The sequence below is a fragment of the Chanodichthys erythropterus genome, chromosome 3 (assembly GCF_024489055.1).
Source record: "Chanodichthys erythropterus isolate Z2021 chromosome 3, ASM2448905v1, whole genome shotgun sequence".
Lineage (NCBI taxonomy): Eukaryota > Metazoa > Chordata > Actinopteri > Cypriniformes > Xenocyprididae > Chanodichthys > Chanodichthys erythropterus.
In genome coordinates, this window is record NC_090223.1 from 19,185,443 (window position 1) to 19,199,837 (window position 14,395).

Consider the following 14,395-nt stretch of genomic DNA (forward strand, 5'->3'; position numbering starts at 1 on the left):
ATCTCTCAGATCTGTTGTGTGAATACCGTCCAGAAAGAACTCTTAGGTCCTCCAACCAAAGTCTGTTAACTGTTCCAAAGTCTAGATTAAAATCTAGAGGTGATCGAGCTTTTGCTGTAGCCACACCTAAACTTTGGAACATGCTACCGATCCATATTAGAACTGCACCAACATTACATATCTTCAAATCAAAGTTAAAAATTTATTTTTTCACTAAGGCTTATGATTTGTGATGTTGTTTGTTGTCTGATGTTTGCTTGGTTTGTATACATGTTTTTATAAGTCTTTTATATCATTGTACAGCACATTGGTCAACAGTAGTTGTTTTTAATTGTGCTTTATAAATAAATTGAGACTTGAGACACTGAAATGATCAGACAAATTGTATTTACTTATTGACAAGAAAACCCTGATGCACTTGTGTGCAGTTTTATTTTCACTATAATCAATATCATGCAAGATGAGGTTTTTGAGGTTAATGATGAATATTGTACATGCCGTTGCTGATGGCGGGTGCAGCTGGCTGATTGGACACAGGATCCTGAATGTCAGTGTCAGGAGAGCTCAGTGTCACTGTAAACAGCAGAACAAATAACATTCAAATAAATAAATACATGATTTATTCACAACCATATATAAAACTGAACTGAATAAAACCCTAAGTCCATATAAAAAACAGGCCCCAGTGCTTTCCAGTTTTTGTCAGTCAAGCAGTTTTTCTAGTGATCTGTTATGCATTTACAGATGTTTTTTAAATATTAGTCAAAGTTATTAGAAAGTGATTTCTATGGGTTTTACAAGAAGACTTTACATTGGTTCTTTTGTTTAACAAGTTTTAGACACCAGTTATACCCCCAAACCATTTAAAATTATACTTCATTCATAATACAATTTTATTATGTTAGCAACTTGAGGGGCCTGCTACATTTCTTTTAATTATTTGTTAATGTTAATGTTAATGCGTGATGTGTCCAGACAGGCAGGTCTTTTCAGTACAGCTCTCATACGCAAACAGAACAGTCATGATGTTTAGAAGACATGTTGTTTGATTGCTTTCTCTGGGATTGATCTGCTCATATGAGTAGTCTATGTTTAAGAATATTATTACTGCACTGCCTATATTTTGATAAATTAGACATTTCCTAATTTCCTGATCGTTGACTTCTGACTCAACACTTAAAAGTGAAAGTAAAAACAGAAGTGAAAGTAGTTGATGAATTTCCGTATGTGGCATGAGCTTCTGAATGCGGAACATCTATATTTGAGGCCATTTATAATAGCTAAAGGACATTATTGCTTAAATTTTGCATATTTGAAAATTCACCAAATTAACTCTTTTTAATGTCAGTTCTGCTGATGATCACTGATGGTACGTTATATGATTATTTTATCCATTTACGTCTGTCTCTTTCTTTCTCTCTCTCTCTCTTCAACAAAACTATTTTTCATGGACAGTTATTTATTTAAATCAAGGCCCCATGGCTGGCCTTCGTTGTGCTGCTCTGTAAGACTTTATGTGGTCTAGAGGAGATGTCTAATTCTACATAATGGTCACATCCCAGCTAGAATTTTTTTATGTTCTAGTATCGTTTTCAGTTGTAAGTTTTATTCTTGTTCCCAGAACGTTTTCCTAAACGGCAGAATAACATTCTCTAAAAACATTCTAAAAATGTTTAGTGATAACATTGTTAGAACATTATACCTTAATATTCTTATAAAGTTTTTAGCGAGATGTTTCCCAGATGGCAATGGGCATGGACAACTCCACAAACAGCATTACCAACTTTACAAATTATACTTGCACAAAAGTTAATATTGAGAATCAACAGAGGTTTAGATGTTGATGTTTTATTGGCTTGATGTCACCACTATGGTAATCCGTGTGTGCTTTAGTTAAGCATTTTGACTCTCAATTTTTTAATGTTAGTGTTCCTCTGACTGTTGTAACTGTGTTTGTAATGGCATGAACAGCAAGAGAAAATTTGATTATGTAGTGGTCTGTATGAGTCTGTATGATTATGTAGAGTCACTTGTAGTTAGGTCAATTGTTTCACATCATTAATTATAATAAGCCTGTGATTCCACAGAATGAGATTCATAAACAAAAATCAGCATATGGTGACAATGGTGACATGCTTCATGCTGCAATGCATTCTGGAAGCCATGGATGAGTTTTGAATGATGCACCCAGAATGCATTACAGCATATGTCACCATTGTTGAGATTTGCTGATTCTTAATGACTGAGTCTAATAGATACCGTAGTTCAAAATATTTTTAAAATCCTTCAGATTATCTGATTAAAACTGCTGGATCTCAAGCTGTAGAATCTCAAGGTTTCAATAATCAAAAGTATAAAATTAATAACACATCACCTATAAGATTAAAGTTTAGACTGGATGTTGATGATTATGTCACCATTAATAACTAGGCAAACCACCTGATCATGTGTTTTCTTAGGTTTTTTTTTTTTTTTTTTTGTATCTTAAAAACGAATGTTAAAAAAATTGTCAAACTGCCCAACTAATGCAAACACTAATCACCCTCTTTTAATTCTCAATAAGATCTTCTGTAGATGTAGAGATGTTAGGCTGCATAGATTAGGTCAGCTGGAAGCGGGAACACTTCCCATAACACCTGATGTACTCGCTACATCATAAGAAGAATGGTGTCTACGCTAATATTAGCCTCTCTCTGTTTATCCTGAGGTTTACCGCAGCCTGCCAGATCCAGGCCGTATCCAGTTGAGATGAAGGACCTGCATCTAGATAACGCAGCCCTGATATTTCAACTAATCTATCCCCTGTGAAGGCCCATTTTCCTTTCCTTTCCTTTCCCTATGTATAGATAAAATGTTATCAAAATTATTCCAGTTCGCATAGATCTGCAGACAAAACTATTTTTTCTGTATTATGTGGACCAGTAAAGTAATTTGGAAAATATCACTTTTTTAACAAAGACCAAGCTTCTGCGCCCATACACACTCAAACATGCAAACCTATAGACTAAACACATAAATGAACGGCAAGAATGCATTAAATGTATTCAGTTTTTAGTAGGAAAGGTGACATTTAAGCAGACCCTAAAGTAATAATTAACCAGTTTTACAATGGAAGTGAATCAATCAAAAACCAACTTTAGCTCGATAAGAATTTTCCTATTGTCACTGTAAAGTTCCTTTAAAACAATATGTATTGTGAAAAGCGCTAAATAAATGAAGATGACTTGACTTGACATGTATGACAGATGAATGGCTCCTAAAAATAAAAACAAAACAAAGAATCTGATGAAAAGAGACAAAAAAAACATTATCAGGTTAGTTTGGGGTTAAAGTAAATTGTCAATATATCAATGAACATCACATTTAACTTATGGCAGTGCTTCTGCCTTTCCATATGAATTTAAAACTTTATTAGAAGTTGTGGTTATTGCAAAAACATGTACATATTCAGCATTTGTGAAACGCTTGTGTTTCTGGTTGACTTTCAGCATCTGTTCTTCACTAGATCTACTAGTTCATCTGAGGGATTTGACTGAATCAAGATGCTGCTGATCTTTGTAGCTCTTCTCATTTTAGCTGCTCTTGGACAGGTAAGCTTGTGTTCTGGTATGAATATTTCAGACATGAATACTGATGATTGATCATTATTATTTCTTTTGCTGCAGGATCACAGAGCTGCTGCTGCTCCTGCTGTTACAAAGCAGATGTTTACATTGGATTTCTCAAATAATTCTGTTGATGACCAGTACATTGGCTGTAGAAAGGACATGATGAATCTGGTAGAGAAAGAATATCTGATGAAGGAAATCAATAACTCACCTGAATTTAACGAGGCTTGGCAAAAAGGTGTGAAGAATGCCACAAAACCAGAGAACAACCTGAAAGAGAATCATTCAATTGCCATGTATGTGTACACTCTCCATGTTCCTAAACTATATAGTGTCTTAAATTTTGCTGTTCATGATGGCATGCAAAACTACACAGATAAGACATTCGAATGGTATTCACTGCACTTTTTGTTAACAGAAGCGATACAGATTCTCAAGGAAACACAAAAAGCATGCTATAATGTTACATATCGTGGTACAAATTTTACATTTGGTAAAAATGTTTTGAACACAGAGATTCGTTTTGGCACATTTGCATCTTCCACTCTTAATCGTACAATAGCAAATGATTTTGGAAGCGCATCTTGTTTTGAAATCAGAACCTGTGAAGGTGCTAATCTGACAAAATATTCAAGGTTTCTCCACCAGAAAGAGGTGCTGATTCCTCCTTATGAGACGTTTAATGTCACTGCTGTCAAGACGAGAGCAGTTCAGCCGGATCTCTGGTGTGACACTGTGTTTGTGTTGAACAGCACTGGAAAAAGAAGTCACATGAACTGTGCATTGTTCGGCAGTGAAAACCATGTTGCTGACTCTAATGTTTTATTAATTTTAACATTATTCAATGTTTACCTGCTAACCAGTTAAATTGTAGATGCTGCGATCGATTTCACTTTGTTTTTATTCAACTTTGAATGGCTTCTTATGCTTATGAATCAGAGATTTTGGGGGGAGTTTATAATGATTGGGTTTTCTTTTTCTTAATGCACTTGGAGTTCAAAGTATTCTTCTTTTATCACATTCATTTTACGCATCTGCATGGGCCCGGAAAGATGTCTTGGTTTGGGGGTGCTGGGTGTTTTTGTATTTTTTAATTAAATTTTTTCTAGTCAATAAATTTTTTTTCTGACGAGTCTATAAAACATGTCAAAACTCCACGAAGCACAGCAAGCGTAATGGTGCAAACACTAAATTAAACAGCAATACTGCTTGCAATCTTAATGCAATGGACTGGTCAATGGGACATAAATGAAGCCTTTTAAATAAAAACATTATTGAGCAGTTTGCTCTGTTCTTTCTACACACACTGCAAAGGTCAAAATATGACGTTAAACTCTGTGCATATGTTTAAAAAATGTTATTCACCATATAAATAACACTTATTTTAATATCCCACCTAAGGTGTTTATAAATGTGCAATGCATTTACAATCCTGTGAAAGCAACTGCAGCACCCTTACTTTTCATGTCCCTGCATGTCTGGTACAAATATAAGGTCTTGTTTCATGAACATAATGCATATTTTTTGTGAGATGTTAAAACATGTTCCATAGGTGCACAACCTGTGAGAAGCATGTTGTAAAATAAACTTCCATGCTCTACATAACCAGTATTTAATAACAGCTAGAAATGAAAATGTGCTACCAAGTATACTCTGCATATTTTTGGATATTTTGAAAAAAAATTATATAGAGCCCTTATGTTTCATTGCTCCTTTGTCTGTGTAATCCACTGTTTGATGATTTTCTGTTTATGTTTAAGTTCATGTTCCAAGTCAAGTCAAGCCAAGTCATGCTCTGTTAAGTTCATGTTTATTTTGTAAATTTGGAATAAAACTGCACATGGGTTGCCATCTTGTGGACTTGCTTACAGCGTAGTCTTTTTTTACAAAGTGACCAGCAACTATTGGCCTGGCATGAATAATACAGTGTTTTAGACATTTTCATGAATTCGTCTGAGCAGGGATCATTTTGACAACTTTGTCATCTGTACGTGAAACCTTTCAAAAACACAAAGGAAAAACTTCAGTACATTACATTCGTGTAAATGAGTCTCCAGCACTGAACATTTTAGATGTCATGTTTCACTTATCTAACACTTTTTTCGTCTCTAAAACATGAATGGTTTTTGCAGGTGACAGAGAGCCCATTAATAATCACTCTTGTAGGGTCACGTGTCGTGAAGTTCAACTATTTCCCAGCATTTTTTGAACACTGATGATAAGGTGATGGTAAAATGGAAGAAGACGGTTAAATAGGTAAATAAATTAATATCTTCTAACTTTTATAGTTTCTGTTTTGTTACCTTGCATAATTAATAGTTATGTGTAGAGCTGCATGATTAATCATAAAAAGATTGCATTCTCGATTCAAACACCCACATGATCTCTTTCCTAAATGATAATGATTCGCCTGTCTTTTAAACCTTTGACAAGGATCACAGCGAACATTCAGATCTGCATCGATGCTGCCACTGATCCAGAGAGAGCATTTATGTAGTATAGATACAAAACTGCTTCAATAAAAGTCTTTTAGACCACAAAGTATCAAGATTTCTTTCTGTTTCGCAAATATTCATATTATCACAGAATTACTGGGATTAAAGTTTAGAGTATGCATATAAACACTGATGTCTATGATAAAAACTTTTGAAAGTTGATGCTTGAAATAATGACTGTACCGCATTGTTTAGTGACTGTTAAATAAAATGTATTTATCATTGAATCATTCATTCAAGAGATTCTTTCAAAAGATTCATCCAGTAATGAGACAAGGGGAGTGAGTCAGTAAATCATTCAAACATAATTCATCCCCCCCAAAATAAACATTTTTAAATAGACTATAGCAATTTTGTCAGAAACTCATGAGAGAATCGAATTTTTTTGTAGGGTCGGTGGTTAGGAAGTAGTGTTAAATAAAATATTATTATTATTATGTCTTTTTTGACAATTCAGTTTCATTTCTATGGGTTTTGTAACATTCTCTTTATTAAAAGTGCTTTATTTCAGATAGGCATAAAGTTTTGTATTACATTCAACAGTGCAGCAAAATTAAAACAATGTGCTGACATTAAAAAAAAGAAATTTACTTACATGAAAGTTACCTACATGAAAGTTACCCCCATGTCATCCAAGATGTTTGTCTTTCTTTTGTTAGTCGCAAAGAAATGAAGGTTTTTGATGAAAACATTCCAGGATTTTTCTCCATATAATGGACTTTAGCGGGGATCAATGGGTTGAAGGTCAAAATTATAGTTTCAGTGCAGCTTCAAAGAGCTTTAAATGATACCAGACTTATATAGCAAAAACAATCAGTCATTTTCTAAAAAAAAAAAATATATATATATATATATATATACTTTTAACCACAAATGCTCATTTTGCACTAGCTTTGTGATAGGCCACACATTACATTGAAAGGTCACATGTGATGTAGGTGGTAGGGCAAAAACAAAAACCCATTCAAAGTAAATGAGAAGCGTTAATGCAAACGCCCTGTGTGAATGCACCGTTATCATATCGTTTCCTTACATTGACTGCCGATATAAATGGATGTTAAACTTCCGTTGTTGTTTTGTTTGTTATTTTGTTTATCAATCGCTGCAGGATTTATAGAAGATGAAGTGAAGTGGAATTTATAGAAGATGAGTGGAGATGGAGTATTTGCAATGGTAGCTCTTAAACTTTGGAAATTTTTAACTTAGATTGGCACCCCTAGCGTAACTGGTAACTGGTTGAACAGCTTATTCCATCTGTGTGTTTTTTGATTTTATGTTATCTGTGGTGGTGTTGTTATGTTTTTTATGGTTATAATTGTCATTGTTATGTGGTTCTTAAAAAGTATAGCACTTTGGTCGATGGACTTCTGTTTAAATAGTGTTTAATAAATAATTATAGGCCTACTACAAACTATTATAAATCTCCTCCATGACAGCCTGTCCAAAAATATGTCCACACATTTTTTCAGTTTTCTTGATCGTGGCCAGGCATCACTTCTGGCCACTACTGTATTTAATAATTCAAATATTGCAAATATTGAAAACGCCTGAATGTAAATTGTAGGCTAATACATGTCTATAATAATAAAAATATGTTTGTAGTAATTGATATGAGTCTGAATATTTAAACCTAAAAATGACAGTGTTTATGTTAGGTCTTAATTTTCTGATTTATTTACACCGTTGGCTTTAAAAAAAAAAAAAAAAAAAAAAAAAAAAAACATCACATATATTTACATTTTTTTTCCATGTACAAAACTATTTACATTAATAATGAATGACGAAATTATACCAATCTCAGACTGATCAATGCTAGAAAATCTGTATTTTTTCAAAGCAGTTTTGCTGAAAACTGTGCCATAATATCTTAAAATGTGTTAGGTGAATCTGAAACAATCCTTTTCTCTCATTGTTGATCATGTTTGTGATACCATACCACTGAATCAGACTGAGTTTAGTCCTGAACTTCAGTCTTCAGAAGACTCATCTCTTGTTGGTCTGCTGTTTTCTGGTTTTGTTGTGATCCGTCATCTGGGGTTTGTTTGGTGTTCTCTATATTCTGCTTTCATGGCAAGAGATGTAATTTAGACAATGTTTATGTAACATCCTCATGCTTTTGGAGAATCTTGCAATATTAGTAAAAAGTCTCCTGTTTTCACAGGTCACTGGATCTCAAATCATTGCAGCCTTAAAAATGATACTAACCTGATGAGACTTCAGACACTTTGCGATGCCTGTGAGATCAGAGAGAGAAAAGATATTAGTGCATCTGTTTAATCTATTTTTCTATGAAGAAAATAGAAAAAAGAAGAAAAAAATCAACAGAACTATGTATTTATCCAAACCTCCAATACCTTTTAATACCATTAACTTCTATTACTTGGATCTCTCTGAACAATTTGAATAGTACCTCTAAAGGCTAGTTCCCTTTCGTGGGAACTGTCGACGCTGCGTGGTAACGCATTGGGAACCTTCTGCGTGATGTCGTCACTGAAGCACTCATGTATCTAGCCAATCGCGAAGCGAGACGTCAGAGACGGGTGACGTCACGGACCAGGAAACTATAAAGCACACTCGGATGCAGAGCACGCCAGCTTCTGTGTCTTCAGCAAGCGCTCTATGTTATCTTGTGTGTCTTATTTGGTGTTGTTTGTCCTGCTTATTTTTGGGAAACATTATCTCTTCGTCTGAGGACAAGAGTGTTATTGTGCACCACACATATATATATAGTGAATAAGACACGAGTGAAATGGCGGAAGGCAGACAATTTAAAAAGTGTGTTCACCCATGCACACGGTTTATTCCAGATGGGGACACTCATGAGATGTGTGTTGTCTGCCTGGGGGTTGAGCATGCACAGGCAGCTCTCGAGGGGGCTGTCTGTGTTCATTGTGAGAAGCTCACCCTCAGAGTTTTAAGATCACGCCGGGCACTCTTTCACGATAAAGAGAGTGCTCCGGTCGGCGTTCCCCGCGGATCGGGTCCCGCTGTTGCTGAGGCGCAGCGGCGGCTTCATTCGTGGGGTTCGCAAATGGAGCTGGCAGAGGGGGTTGAGACGGGCCCAGCCTTATCTCGCCCTTTACCTGCCAGCCCCAGTGCCTCTTCTCAGGCGGCGGAAGCACGCGCTGCGGTTTCTTCCCCCCAGAGAGAGGCACCCGCGCTTCATCTCTCTTCCTCTGAGGAGGTTGATGTGATGAGCGTGGGGGAAGAGGAACCGCCATCCTCTTCCCCAGCACATGAGGAGCTCCTGGAGGTAGTGACCAGGGCTGTTGCCAAATTAAAAATTGACTGGCCAGCAGAGCGGGCAGATACTAGACCAAAGAGTAAGCTGGATGAGCGCTTTCTGCCCGCTTGGTCACTACCCCAGCGTCGGGGTTTGCCCTTCTTTCCGGACCTCCACACCGAGGTCTCGAGGTCTTGGAAGAAGCCGGCATCATATCGTGTCTTCAGCCCCCAGACCTCAATGTATAGTAACATCGTGGGGCTGAAGCAGCAAGGCTATGCGGCGATGCCTCGGGTGGAAGAGACGCTTGCGGGCTATCTCTCCCCCGAGTCTGCATCGTCGCTGAAAACCCCGACGTTGCCCACCAAGCCATTAAAAACTACATCAGGCTTGGTGGGCAAGGCTTATGCGGCAGCAGGTCAGGCAGCGGCATGTCTACATACCATGTCGCTCCTACAGGCATATCAAGCCGACCTGCTGGGGGAAGTGGAGAATAGCGGGGAGGCCACGTATGAGTGCATCCAGGAAATCAGGATGGCAACTGACCTGGCTCTCCGTGCCACCAAAGAGACGGCAAAAGAAATCGGCCGCTCTATGGCAGCATTGGTGGCTACGGAGAGGCACTTGTGGCTGAACCTCTCGGACATAAGGGAGCGTGACAAAGCCTCCCTTATGGACGCGCCGCTGTCTCCTGCGGGCCTCTTCGGCGACGCCGTTACAACAGTCGTCGAGAGGTTCCAGGAGGCTAAGAAACAATCTGCGGCGTTCCAGAGGTTCATCCCCCGCAAACCAAGAATCCCTCCCCCCGAGGCTGATGAGCGGGATCAGCCTCGGCCGTCAACGAGCTCCTCAGCGCACCACAGAGCGCAACAAAAGATTAGCGTGGCCGCCCGTGCTCCCCCGCAGAGAGCTTGGGGATCGGGTCGGCCCGCTCAGCCGAAGCCTTCTAGGGGCAGAACGGACCTGCGCGCCGTTATCCTGGCCCGGAAGGCTTCGAAGCGGTCCTGATGTCTGTGGGTCAGGAACCGATGAGGGCGGCCCCCTCCGAAGGGAACCGGCGAAAAATACATCTAAAAGCCGCTTCCCTTCGGCGCCCTCAGGGGATCGTTATGCCAACCCTGCCACCCAGGGTGCGTCAGGGCGCAGCGGTCTCCACCGACCCTCCGAGGAGGGCCGGCCACTTGATTCTATTGTTCTCTGCCGGTGCGCCGCTTCAGAGCGTCGAATCAGGTGCTCAAAAAACACCAGAGGCCAGTCTCGAGAGACTGGTTCCCTTAGTAAATTTTCTGGTAGAATGGAAACTTCTTCCGAATATATCAAAATGGGTGCTGCTCACTATAAAAGAGGGTTACAAGATCCAGTTCGGGTCTCGCCCGCCCAGATTCAACGGGGTTCTTCCCACAGTGGTAACCCCCGAGCAGTCTCTGGTTATGGAACAAGAAGTTGCGACACTTTTGCGAAAAGGAGCTATAGAAAGGGTTCCTCCTCCCAGCAATCAGTCAGGGTTCTACAGCCGTTACTTCATTGTTCCAAAGAAGGATGGAGGTCTACGACCTATTATAGATTTACGTGTGCTAAATCGCCCAATACAAAAGCTCAAGTTCAAGATGCTGACACTCAAACAGATTATACCACAGATCAGGTCCGAGGACTGGTTTGTGGCAATAGACCTGAAAGATGCTTACTTTCATGTGTCCATCCATCCTTCTCACAGGAAGTTCCTCAGGTTTGCTTTCGGGGGCGAAGCTTACCAGTACAGGGTTCTTCCGTTCGGCCTATCATTATCACCCCGCACATTCACGAAATGCGTGGACGCAGCTCTGGCTCCGCTGAGGATCCAGGGCATTCGAATACTGAATTATATCGACGATTGGTTGATTCTAGCTCAGTCAGAGCAACTAGCAGTTCAGCATCGAGATGCTGTTCTGTCCCATATGAAGAGGCTTGGGCTGAGGCTCAATGCCAAAAAGAGTGTGCTAGTTCCAGCTCAATCCACCAACTATCTGGGTGTAGTGTGGGACTCCACCACGATGCGGGCACATCTGTCTCCCGCTCGGGTGAGTGCCATTCTTATGGCTATGAAAGGGGTGAAGTTAGGCCAGTCACTCACTGTAAAACAGTTCCAGAAACTGCTGGGTCTGATGGCAGCTGCGTCCAACGTGATACCTTTTGGCCTTCTGCACATGAGGCCCCTACAGTGGTGGCTCAGGACCAGGGGGTTCTCCCCGAGGGGAAATCCCTTTCGCATGATCAAAGTCTCAAAACGATGTCTTCGTTCTCTGACCATGTGGGAAGACCCCCGGTTCCTGTCCCAGGGACCCGTGTTGGGGGCCACTACTCGTCGAGTAATGCTTACGACGGACGCCTCCCTCACGGGCTGGGGAGCGATCATGAGTGGTCGCTCAGCTCAGGGTCTTTGGGAAGACCATCAGCTCTCTTGGCACATAAATCGGCTAGAGATGATGGCAGTGTTCCTAGCTCTGAAACACTTTCTCCCAGACCTGAGAGGTTACCATGTGTTGGTTCGTACGGACAACACTGCAGTGGTTGCATATATAAATCATCAGGGGGGTCTGCGGTCTCGCCGACTATATTACTTGGCCCGTCAGATCCTCCTGTGGTCCCAAGGGAAGCTGCTCTCGCTGAGGGCAGCTTACATCCCGGGACATCAAAATGTGGGAGCAGATGCCCTGTCGAGGCAGGGGCCAAGGCCCGGGGAGTGGAAACTCCACCCAGAAGTGGTGAGTCTCCTATGGAAAAATTTCGGTCGAGCGGAAGTCGACCTGTTCGCCTCGGGAGAGTCAACCCAGTGTCCGCTCTGGTACTCCCTAACACATCCAGCACCTCTGGGTCTGGATGCTATGGTACAGACGTGGCCGAGGCTGCGCCTGTATGCATTTCCCCCGATCGCCCTGCTCCCGGGAGTTCTGGAAAAAGTACGCCGAGAAGGGGCCAATCTAATACTGGTAGCCCCATTCTGGCCAACCAGGATATGGTTCTCAGACCTAGTGTCGTTACTCAACGGCTCCCCAATGGAGCTTCCTCTCAGACAGGACCTCCTGTCTCAAGCGGGCGGCATGATTATACATCCCCACCCAGAACGACTGAAACTATGGGCCTGGCCTCTGAGGGGGCCAGACTCATAAATGCTGGTCTCCCAACCGAGGTTGTGGAGACCATTCTTAACTCCAGAGCTCCCGCCACGAGGAAGTTGTATGCCTACAAATGGAATTTGTTTTCTACCTGGTGCAGACACAATAATACGGACCCTGTCCTTTCTTCTGTTAGCTTTGTGCTAAAATTCCTCCAGAAAAAATTCTCGGAGGGCCTATCTCACTCAACCTTAAAGGTTTATGTTGCAGCAATTTCAGCATATCATGCTCCTCTTGAGGGGAATATCTCGGTAGGTCGAGACCCCCTCGTCACACGCTTCCTCCGTGGCACACTGAGGTTGAGGCCTCCAGTGCGCACAAGGGTGCCAACCTGGGACTTGGCTGTGGTCTTACAAGGGTTAGCTGAGGCTCCCTTTGAACCATTAGAGGAGGTTCCTGAGAGGTTCCTCACTCTGAAAACGATTCTTTTATTAGCTATCACTTCTCTGAAGCGGATAGGAGATTTACAAGCACTTTCTGTTGCTCCCTCTTTCCTTGAATTTGCTCCAGGAATGGTGAAAGCATTCCTGTATCCTAAACCGGGGTATGTCCCAAAGGTCCCTACCAATGTCCCAGGCCCCATTGTGCTTCAGTCTTTCTATCCTCCTCCATTTGAATCTGCGGATCAGGAAAAATTGAATCTGTTATGCCCAGTAAGGGCTTTGGATACTTATGTCCACAGAGCTGCCCTGTGGCGTAAGTCAGATCAGTTGTTTGTCTGTTATGGGTCCCCTAGAAAAGGGGGCCCAGCATCAAAACAGAGAATGAGCAAGTGGATGGTCGAGGCCATCTCACTTGCATACGAAGCGGCCGGACAGCCCTCTCCCTTGAATGTTCGCGCCCATTCTACCAGGGGTATGGCGGCATCAAAAGCTCTGATGTCAGGAGTCTCCATGAGTGACATATGTGATGCAGCTGGATGGTCATGCCAGCACACATTTATTAAATATTATAACCTTGATGTTGGCTCCACTCCGGGGTCCTCTGTCCTGTCAAGATAACCTTGGCAAGTGCTTGAGCTACGGCTCAGTTGGGATTGCGTTCCCAATGCGTTACCACGCAGCGTCGACAGTTCCCACGAAAGGGAACGTCTCAGGTTACAGATGTAACCCTGGTTCCCTGAGTAGGGAACGAGACGCTGCGTCTCTTGCCGTACCCCTGCACACTTGCAAGTGCTTGCTTCAGACTTACTTAGAAGCTGGCGTGCTCTGCATCCGAGTGTGCTTTATAGTTTCCTGGTCCGTGACGTCACCCGTCTCTGACGTCTCGCTTCGCGATTGGCAAGATACATGAGTGCTTCAGTGACGACATCACGCAGAAGGTTCCCAATGCGTTACCACGCAGCGTCTCGTTCCCTACTCAGGGAACCAGGGTTACATCTGTAACCTGAGACGTTTTGTCAATGCAAACCCTCGTTTGCTGTTAAAAAACTACTGTCAGGACTTACTAAAGACAGACATTGAATAATTAGCACTGAAAAGTGATGGATATAGTTATTTTGAGGGCTGACATTACTGCATATGCATTTCTGAGAGTTTCCCTTTCTGAATTTGTGCTGCTCTTGGTAAATTGCGTTGGTCATTATGGAAATTATCTGGCTGCATCCTTGTTTTTTTTTTATAGGGGTCTTATATTACACCTTTTCACAAGATGAAATAATGTGTCTGAAGTTTCAGCCCACAGATAATTTAACAAAGTAGTAAATTGTGCACATGAATTAGCAAATCGAGTGAATGAGTTAGTAAATCATGCACACAATTTACTTTTTTTTTTTTTTATTGCATGTCATGTACAGGGCTTCCTATGTTTCTGAATGGTTAGTGGATAAATTTATGAACTTGCTGTGGAGTTAATCAAACTCTTCGACTAGCATGTGCCGTCATGTTAATCTTTTGTGCAAATCCAGCATTAAATTGA

At 41.3% G+C, this 14,395-nt stretch overlaps 1 protein-coding gene across 2 annotated transcripts; it reads left to right on the plus strand.

Annotated features, from left to right (window-relative positions):
- The first annotated feature begins 1,225 nt into the window (after window positions 1–1,225).
- LOC137009219 (ecto-ADP-ribosyltransferase 5-like) lies at window positions 1,226–5,455 on the plus strand. Of its 2 annotated transcripts, none has more exons than XM_067371251.1 (3): window positions 1,226–1,369; window positions 3,489–3,590; window positions 3,666–5,455. In XM_067371251.1, exons 2-3 carry the CDS (start codon window positions 3,543–3,545, stop codon window positions 4,473–4,475), a joined length of 858 nt encoding a protein of 285 aa, XP_067227352.1. In that variant the 5' UTR covers window positions 1,226–1,369; window positions 3,489–3,542; the 3' UTR covers window positions 4,476–5,455. The 2 variants fall into 2 exon arrangements, with proteins under 2 accessions (XP_067227352.1, XP_067227360.1); XM_067371259.1 differs by having other exon boundaries at window positions 3,506–3,590.
- Window positions 5,456–14,395: the final 8,940 nt, after the last annotated feature.